The sequence below is a fragment of the Leptidea sinapis genome, chromosome 14 (assembly GCF_905404315.1).
Source record: "Leptidea sinapis chromosome 14, ilLepSina1.1, whole genome shotgun sequence".
Taxonomy (NCBI): Eukaryota; Metazoa; Arthropoda; class Insecta; order Lepidoptera; family Pieridae; genus Leptidea; species Leptidea sinapis.
Genome location: NC_066278.1, coordinates 11,918,673 through 11,928,515, shown reverse-complemented (window position 1 = coordinate 11,928,515; position 9,843 = coordinate 11,918,673). Strand labels below are relative to the sequence as shown.

The window sequence follows — 9,843 nt, the reverse complement described above, 5'->3', positions numbered from 1 at the left end:
GCAGACAGAGCATTGGGTCCCCGACAATTTGAGCTGCTCTGCGTTGCACGCGATCAAATGGATCGAGCTGATACTCGGGTCTGCCAGACCAGAGATGACAACAATATTCCTTAAGTGGCCGCACCTGCGCTTTGTAGAGCGCTGGAATGTGGGCCGGCTTGAAGTATTGCCGTGCTCTATTTATGACGCCCAGCTTCTCCAAAGCCAATTTGACTTTGCCTGCAGATGACCGCGGAATAGGCAATCGCTCGAGATTTTAGAGACTCCAGTATTCCTATACGAAAAATGTTTTTTTTTTGTGGTGAAACTTGAGTTATCTGGGGGTTAAATTGAACAAGGTTCATAGATAGGAAAGGAGTAGGTAAATTTTATCCAGAAATTTATAAGATATCCCGCAGATGCGCAATTACTACTTTAATGCGGAGGAAGTCGCGGGCAATAAATTGTCATCATTTATTTTTTGTTCGTACTTTTATAAAATGGCCTGAATTAATTACAAAGTGAAAATTAAGTAACTAATTACATACAAACAACATCAGTTAAAGTTAAACAACAAGTAAATAAATACAAAATTTACCATTAACAAGTAATACAATATAAACATCCAAATACAGTTAAGAGGGATGAACCCTCTCACAAAAACGCAAGCACTCTGTGAAAATCGTCTGCCATCCATCCGCAAATAGAGTTCAAAAACATTGTTGAGAGCAGAGAGAGAACTTGGCATAAGTAGGTGAGTTAGTACTAGCCACAGTTCGACGCGCCGGACTCGCGAACAAACAGCCTGCGGCTCAAACAATAATAATGATAAGATGCTACATAGCTCATTATGCAAACTCGGTGCCTCTATATGGCTTGAGACCTTTGCACGTAACTTTGAGCTTCTGCCGCTTTGGCCTAACCTCGAGGGATGTATAGCCTATAATATATAAGCCTATCCGTTACCCAATTTTCCCTGAAGGGGTTCCTATCCGGCCATTGGAAGCTAAATGGGCACCTAGCCAGAATGGGTCTTAGTGAATCAAATCTGTGCAGATTCTGCTGCGAAGCCGCTAAAGACCCCATACACATTCTTCTGGAATGCGAAGCCATTGCCAGAATCAGGCTGGGGTGTCTTAAAATACCTTCACTTAAAGCAGAGGACGGGCACCTGCCTGGACCCTCTGAGGATCCTACGCCTTTTAAAAGTAATAGGTCTCGAGGATATAATTTAAATCTCGGCACGGTTACACGTATCCTAGTTAGTAGCCTACTCAAAAGTTAAGGAGGAGAATAGCTCCTCCTTAACTTTTGAGTAGAGGGCAGGCGCGCTAGCGCAAGAAGGGGGCACAAAGGATCAAGGATTTAAGTGCATTGAAATCCCCAAATCATAATAATAATAATAGTAATACCAATAAGAGTCAGACGACGCAATATAATCACTGTAGCCAGGGACAGCCGGCCGCATCATAAGACCAAGGCCAATTAATGAGTCTTGACTTTTGGAGAATGAACGAACGAATAATTGCCACAGAAACTAGCAGTGACGTAATACCTACTTCCGCATTTTTAATCCACTGTTATTAATCATAGAATATCTGCATACAGCCACTGGTGACAAGTTACAATTATGTGGAGGTGCCGGGTCGACTCCTTCCCTCAAATATGTGGCCTTTGCGTTTCTTGTACGTTCATCTCCCGAGCTCTACTTTTTCCGAACATAATAATATGTAAGATTCAATAATTTATCGTGACGACTCAAAAGCGCTTAGTAAAAGCCTAACTTAATAAAGTTTATTTAATTTTGCCGCCGAATTACAACTTCACACGACATGCCATGCTACATAACATAACTACATAACTACACGACATGCTAAATAAGAATCATCCCCACCACCTGGATTACTGCCGCTACTTTACAGTGCTATCTTCCAGCAATGTTTTTTTAAGTACAACTAAGCTGTGGAATAAGCTTCCTTGTGCAGTGTTATCAAGACGAGACGATATGGAAACCTACAAAAAAGCGCATACACCTGTCTAAAAGGCCGACAAAGCTCCTGTGTCTCCACTGGTGTTGATAGAAGATGTGGGTGGCGGTGATTACATAAATATCATAAGTGTTTGTAAAATCTTATGATGGCTGTGTAGTTAAGGCTTGAGAGTATAAAAAACAATCATTTAATATAAATACGACCTCTGGTGGCAAGCTACGATTACTTAAATAGCATATGAGCCTTCTCCATAAAAAAAACAATCTCATATTATGCAAAATTTCATTTAAATTTGGTCGATGCTGTAAGATCACATAGAGAACACACATTAGACAAACAACAATCCTTTTAGGATTGCAAGACAATATGATGTCGCGTTATATTTGTGAATTAATTTTTACACTAGTAATAACAATAATATTTGTTCAACTTAAATTTTCACAAAGATACCCGCGAATTAAAACAGTTACACTTTATTATTAAACACAAGAGGACGCATACGACGATACAGCCTGCAAATAAATGTGAGTTTCGTAATAATATAATTATAATTAAATTTATCATTCTAAGGTACTTAAAGTGAAAAAAATATATTTTTAAAGTCATATTTGAATAACATTTTAATTTCAACACGTATCTATTACGTATTATTGACTTAAATTGTGTATTTAGTTATATTTTATACGGTATCTTTATTGATCAAAAAATTAAATAAAATTTATTTGATGTCACGATGTATTAGAGAACTATTATTGCCGGGCAATGGCAATTATAACTCAATGCTAAGGCTTGGGAACGAAAAAAACATCTAACTGGTTACGTTGAAGGCCACGCTAGGCAGCGTGTATGTAATGTATATGTTGACGTAGTCAGAAACAACGGCGTTCTGGTTATTATTATTATTATATTTTCATAAATTTACTGCCAATGAACACTACCAACCAACCCATTATTTCAGTCGACAACTCAGCTCGAGCCGCTTCTTCGGTAAAGGACGCGTTCAACCCCTTTTTTATGGAAGAGGAAGACAAACAAGCTTACAGGTCACCACTGATGTTAAGTGATCACCGCCACCCACATTTTTTTTGCAGCACCAGAGGGATCACAGAAGCGCTGCCAGTCTAAATATCTCACTCTAGGCCGTGCAAGCAGGCGTGTATTACACAATGTAATGTATTACATCATGCATGTATACAAACAAATGGAACTATTTCCAAGTCAAAGTCAAAAAAAATCTTTATTCACTGTAAAACTTTATAAGTTATTTAGTGCAAGTCAGGATGAAGTACAAAAGTTACAATAGCATTCAAATGAATATAACAATATTTATTCATTAACAAAATTTAGAACATTAATTCCAACTATCTTTATCATTCAAATAATCTTTCACATTATAATAGGCCTTAGATGTTAATTTATTTTTTTACGATACATTTAAAATTTTTTAATAGGTAATATTTTAATTTCATTTGGGAGTTTATTATAAAATATAACACAATCCACTTTAAAAAATTTAGCAATTGTACGGAGCCTAGTAGATGGAATTTCTAACACTGAATTATCATAAGCAAACTAACGAATTAGCTAGAAACTGCGACAATCATATTACTAACACGACGAACAAACATAAACTTCTTATGCATACTACTTGGAAGTCGAGTTAGTACAGTACTCAGTTAAAGGGCGATGTCCATGCTTTTACAACATCATCCTAGAAAATGTACTTGAACAAAATATGTTACCAAATTCAAAAGAATTGTTAATAAACGTTTGTGTGGTAAAACTTACTATGACATAATTGTGAGACATTATTATTAGACTGGGAATGGAACGAACGCCCTGAGGCTATTTAATTATTTTATTGTACGATTTTTATTGTAACTAAATTGAAAAAAACGCCCGCTGAGTTTCTTGTGCCCGTTTTTCTCAGGTCTGAGGCATACTATTTCGAATGGGTGGTAGTTTTCGACGTTGAATAAGTGATTTTGAATCCAATTTTGAATGAAAATAAGTACTTGAATTTGAATTAATTCTTTAATATTTTTCAGGCATTTTGAAGATGTACTCTATATTCGCATACTTTAAAGTGAAAGTACTGTCACCATTAATAAGAGCTCTGCAGATTTCCATCGTGTTAATATGCACACTTGTATACAAAGACACGGACTATCCAGCCCAGGCTTTGGTTAATGGTAAGGCTACATAGTGCTATTTAACCGACTTTAAAAAGGAGAAGATTCTCAATTCGATTGGTTTATTTTTGAAGTTATCTTCTTTAGGCGCCATATGAACAAATGTGGAGTGTGAAATTTTGAGATGTGCGCGCATCACTGTAACACATAAGTAACAGTGTGAATGTGGTTCCTAAAATTTTCTGACGTTTGCGTCGTTCGTTATTTTTTTTTTGGTCCTATGTCCATTATTGCGACAGGCAAAGGGTTCAAGTCCATACAGCCGTATTCATTATTCAATCAATAATTATAAGAGATATATAAGAAGTATAACATCTTACGTGCATACATAAGTACACACGCACTTTTTTTATGTATTCACACCGATTACGCTGAGATTTATGACACGCTACGTCTTTGTTTGATGCGATATAGTTGTCATTTTTGGTCCCATAAAAATTTAACATAGTTTGGCCTAGTAGTTTTCATTTTATGAACATTTTTGTTTATGTGGAAGATGTAATTATACTTTGTGTACGGATTTTTAGGAGTTTTCATTTAGGTTGTATGATATTTACTATGTTTTATCATAAACTCGTCTTAGTTAATACATTAACTATCCATCCTTTCTTTGTGGTCTTAGGCTATCTGTCATTCAAAGCTAACAAACATCACAGTCTCACAAGCACGAGAAATAGAGTTTGGAACAGCATTTTGTTTATGAAATGAAATTTATTTATTTTGTCGTATTTAAGTCGTATAAATTTATAAATTCTAGAGTCAATGTTATTATCAATGTGATCGGAGAAATTAAGGTCCTTATCTATGATAACACCTATAAAATATATAGAACTGTCAATGTCAACTTTTTCAATATTTATTCCATTTTAATTCATATTTCAATCAGTTTGTCTACGTTGAGTTCCACACATGAGAATTGATATATACCAGCAAATATAAAACAAGGGTGTTGAGCTATTTTTTGAAGGTCATTAATATAGGAACTCCACTTTTACAGTTGGAATAGGAAGACTGATGAGTTATTACTTCTTGCTTGACGTTTATCACGTTTATTTGCGTACATTGCCTGCGTACAATTGTACGATATTATTTAAACCAAGATAAAGCAGGGTTCCTAATGACATACCTTTCCATTTTTCCTAATAAAATTTCGTGATTTACGAAATCGAAAGCTTTTGGACATGTCTAGATATAGAGAATATTGCCGAATATGGCTGTATGGGCTCGAGCCCTTTGCCTGCCCTTATAATGTACGAAGAAACCAAAATAAAGGCGTGTGGCACTCGGTGACTGCCGCGGTAAAGCTATTTTTTATCAACTTATGCAATTATAATTATTTATTTATTTTATTTATGTAGTATTTTTTTCCCTTGTTTTTTTTCTTTGATATTAATTCAAGTTACACTTTTTGAGCGTGGTGACCGATAAGAAAACAATTTTTTTCTTTTATGAATATGATTTTTTATGATTTTTTAAATAAGAAGTTAATATTGTTCAAAATATTTTTATTATCTTACAATACATATAGGTTATTCAGGAATATTTGTTATTGAAACTATAGGTTTATGGTAACTGAAATAAGAAACATAAGTTTCCTGGAAAATACCGCGTCAATATTTTTTTGTGTATTCTTGGGGATTATTATTATTCATTTTCAAATTCAATATTTTCGAAACAAAAGTTGTGAACCGCTCTGATTTTTTATCAGCGAAGTTGATGTTGAAATCGCCAGCCAAAATAAGTGGAAATTTATTACCATTTGTACCTTTTTTTTTCGACCCTTCTTCAGTGTACTCCAGTAAATTGCGATGAATAAAGTGCTCTACCTCGTCCAATTTTGGATTCGGAGTAATGTAAATCATAATAAAAATTAAAAAAACGTGACAAAAAAAATAAAGAAATTAAAAAAAATCATGACATATCCCAGGCTCGAACCTGGTACCTTCTGCACAAAAAGCTAAACGACAACCGCTGTTCCACGATGACAGTGGCGAAATATCTATATAGTTCTGGTAAGTGGGGTCTTAGGTTATTTTCGTTACGGAATTTCTGGATTAGGTGTCCACGCTCAAGGCCCACGATAGAATCTATGCAATAGCTTAAAAAAATGTCACAAACGTGAGAATGCTTCTGAAAACTTTTATTTATTATTATTTATTACAAAGGTTAAGCAATTTGAAACAAGTTGTTTAACAACATTTTAAAACCATAAAATTATAACGGATAAAAATTGTTTCTATTGTCAACGGTTAAATATTTTGTAAAAAAAACATTCTGTGTTTTAATTAGGAATTACAACACTTAGCTTTTCGCGCCTATTTTTATGTAGCATAATGTAAATAGCACAAAACAATCTGAGAAGTCTCAGAATTGAACGACTATCGTTCAAATCTTCAATTCAAAGCCCAGTATGTATGCAGCTGTTACAAGGATTACAATCAATCGTTAAGAAATTTGTTTCAGATGGACAGACTTTCGACTTTGTAATCATAGGCGGTGGTAGTGCAGGATGTGTTCTTGCAAATCGCTTAACCGAAATCCACAATTGGACTGTTCTCATGATAGAAGCTGGCGATTATCCCTCATATGCCTCCGAGGTTTTTTTTTTATTTCAAAATTGGCTATGTTAATAAATTGGTTGATAATATTAATTATATACAACAATCTTTATTTCAGAGTGCTGGTATATCTGTCTTAACAAGTCCTGCTTTGTCTAATTGGGATTTTTATACAACAGAAAACAAAATTTCACATAAAGAACAAAAGCATGGCGATGTACATCTCTTAGAAGGAAAAATGTTAGGAGGTTCCAGCAGTAATAATTATATGTACTACGTTAGAGGCAACGCAGAAGATTACAATGAATGGTCCAGAATTGGTAATAAGGGCTGGGATTGGCAGAATGTGTTAACGTATTTCAAGAAAAGCGAAGGTTTGAGGGATACTACTATACTTGATAGTAATTCAGGTTCATTACATAATACAGATGGTTATCTTGGTGTAACACGATACATCTGGGACGACGGCGCTTCTCAAATGCTAGAATCTTTTGCAGAAAGTGGCCATAAAATATTAGACGATCTAAATGGACACGAACAAATTGGTTATGGATTTCCTCAGTTTACAATTGATAGTGGTATTAGACAAAGTTCTGCGGTATCATTCATAAAACCAATTAAAGATAGGCAAAATCTTTATATACTGCGGAAAAGTGTAGCAAGGAGAATATTATTTGACGATGAAAATAATGCTATTGGGGTCGAAATAAAGAATGATATTGGAAAAATTATTCGTGTAAATGCAAACAAAGAAGTTATATTATCAGCAGGATCAATTAAGAGTCCCCAGTTACTGATGTTGTCAGGTGTTGGACCTAAAAATCATTTAGATGAAAGAGGAATACATATAATACACGATTCACCCGAGGTTGGTGCTAATTTGCAAGACCATAAGCTTGTGCCTCTATTACTAACAGGAGAAAAAAGCGGATTCTCAATATTTAATAATTTTAAAGCATTAAATAACTTAGATAAATTTCCTGAAATTAACCTTATGGGATTCGTTGCTCTAAATAAAAACCAAACATATCCTGACTACCAGGTTACTGCATTTCCCTTTTCAACAGGTTCACTTTATACTACGCTAATGTGTACGGAAGTTTTTAAATGGAATGATGAAGTGTGTATGGCTATAGCGGATTCATCAGCACAAGATATATTTTATGCACTGATCGTATTATTGCATCCAAAATCTAAAGGTGTCATTCGATTAAAATCAAATAACGCTGACGATCAACCAATTATTGATTTAGGTTATTTCAGCAACGCAGCTGACATAGAAACTTTTGCTAATTGCATTGAAGACTATTTAAAAGTATCAAACACAACATACTTTAGAAACATTAAATCAATATTAGTAGATCTTAATGTTAAACAATGTGAAGGTATGACGTTTGCATCTCATGAATATTGGAGGTGCTACTCTGTAGCCATGGCAGCGTCTCAGTTCCATCCAGCTGGAACATGTGCAATGGGGCCAAATGGAGTAGTAGACGATCGTTTGAGAGTCCACGGGGTGAACAGACTCCGGATTGTAGACGCAAGTATAATGCCAACTATGACGAGTGGAAATATAAATGCACCTGTTATTATGATCGCTGAAAAAGCATCTGATTTTATCAAATTTGATCATGGAATCACTGAATAGTGAGTAAGTTTATATTCTTGACTAATTTCTGCTGCAAAGTTTATTTTAATGTTGCTCGACTGAATTGTTAAAACACTATGCCCGTTATTATGAATGGACGCATAAATATATTGTATAAATGTTAGTCAGCTTTCATATGCTTTGGATCACCAACCCGAAGGCTGTGTTTGACATCAGTCAATAGTTTTATGAAGTCTGAAAGTTGTTCCAGCAAGTCTATTTCTACCTCTTATGTTTATATTGTGATAATCACTATTCTTCAAAAGTGCATGCAAATATTTATGAACATACATTATGTTGTCCAAACATTGATTTCTTTAAATAATTCTCTAAGCGAATCACAATCAATAATCACGAATAACACAATACAATCCTTGCTGTCTCAACATCAGACAAACAGCTACTCCGCTAATAAGGCCCCGGCTTGGAACCTCTCTAACCGGTATCATCATTAAATATTACGCTCGCCCCGATTGTATATGATACCTCTTCCAATGAGATAAAGTCTTGCTCGTCGCCTCATTAATTCTTATAAAAACTTATATTTACATTTCTATGAAATTAAATTAGGAGGTAATACTATTATAGCAAGGTTAGCGTCGGTTGCTCAGTTGGTTGAATTATTGACTCTCACCACAGATCCCCGGTCCGACCCGGCCGACGTACCAATGTATTTTCGGTTCGATGAAAAAACAAGTGAATTTGCTAGAAACTGTGATAACCATAATGTTAACACCAGGAACAAAATTAAACATATAATATATAATGCCTACTACTCGGCTAAGTCGAGTTAATAAGTCTTTTGTGGGGCGATGAATATATGTCTTTACAACAAGATCCCAGAAAATGTTCAAAAAAAATGTAGTACAAATTCAAAAGAATCGTTAAAAAACGTTTGTTCGGTTAAGGTTACTATAACATTAATGATTTTCTTGATTATATGTACCACAGATTGGGAATGGAGCGACCGCTATTGAATAATAAATTTTATCGTACAATTTTACATTGTAACTATATTTTTATGAAAAAAAGAAGCGCGCTGAGTTTCTTGCCCGTACTTCTCAAGTAGGCATACCTACTTTTTTGAATAGTAGTGTAGTACTGATAATCGTAAAGTCAATAAAGGACGTAATAATCGATATCGTTTTTTTTTGTAAAATTTTAATAGATATATATATGAAAATAAATATTATATTCGTAATAATTATATATACGTCAACTCGCAACATCAACCGTCCGACCGTCCGTCCGGCCGCCATTTTGACGTAGTCTGTCACTCGCAAGTCTCGAGTTTCTTGCTACTTCTTCTAATTAGCTTAACCCTTTACGAAGTAGCGGTAGATGCAATAAGAAAAATTTTTTTTTGACTTTCATAAGTGTCATTTCCGTGACCTACGTGAATAAACTGATTTTGATTTGATTTGATTTGCAACAAACGCCCGTGCTATACTTACGTTCGCTGAGCGTTCTCTCGC

The 9,843-nt window shown here is 34.8% G+C and overlaps 1 protein-coding gene across 2 annotated transcripts; it reads left to right on the top strand.

Annotated features, from left to right (window-relative positions):
• The first annotated feature begins 2,371 nt into the window (after positions 1 to 2,371).
• LOC126967973 (ecdysone oxidase-like) lies at positions 2,372 to 9,507 on the top strand. 2 transcript variants are annotated; one of them, XM_050812706.1, is made up of 4 exons: positions 2,372 to 2,494; positions 4,019 to 4,162; positions 6,626 to 6,759; positions 6,839 to 9,507. In XM_050812706.1, the coding sequence occupies exons 2-4, from the start codon at positions 4,030 to 4,032 to the stop codon at positions 8,366 to 8,368; spliced, it is 1,797 nt and encodes a 598-aa protein (XP_050668663.1). In that variant the 5' UTR covers positions 2,372 to 2,494; positions 4,019 to 4,029; the 3' UTR covers positions 8,369 to 9,507. The 2 variants fall into 2 exon arrangements, with proteins under 2 accessions (XP_050668663.1, XP_050668664.1); XM_050812707.1 differs by lacking the exon at positions 2,372 to 2,494 and adding an exon at positions 3,135 to 3,138.
• The last annotated feature ends 336 nt before the right edge of the window (positions 9,508 to 9,843 follow it).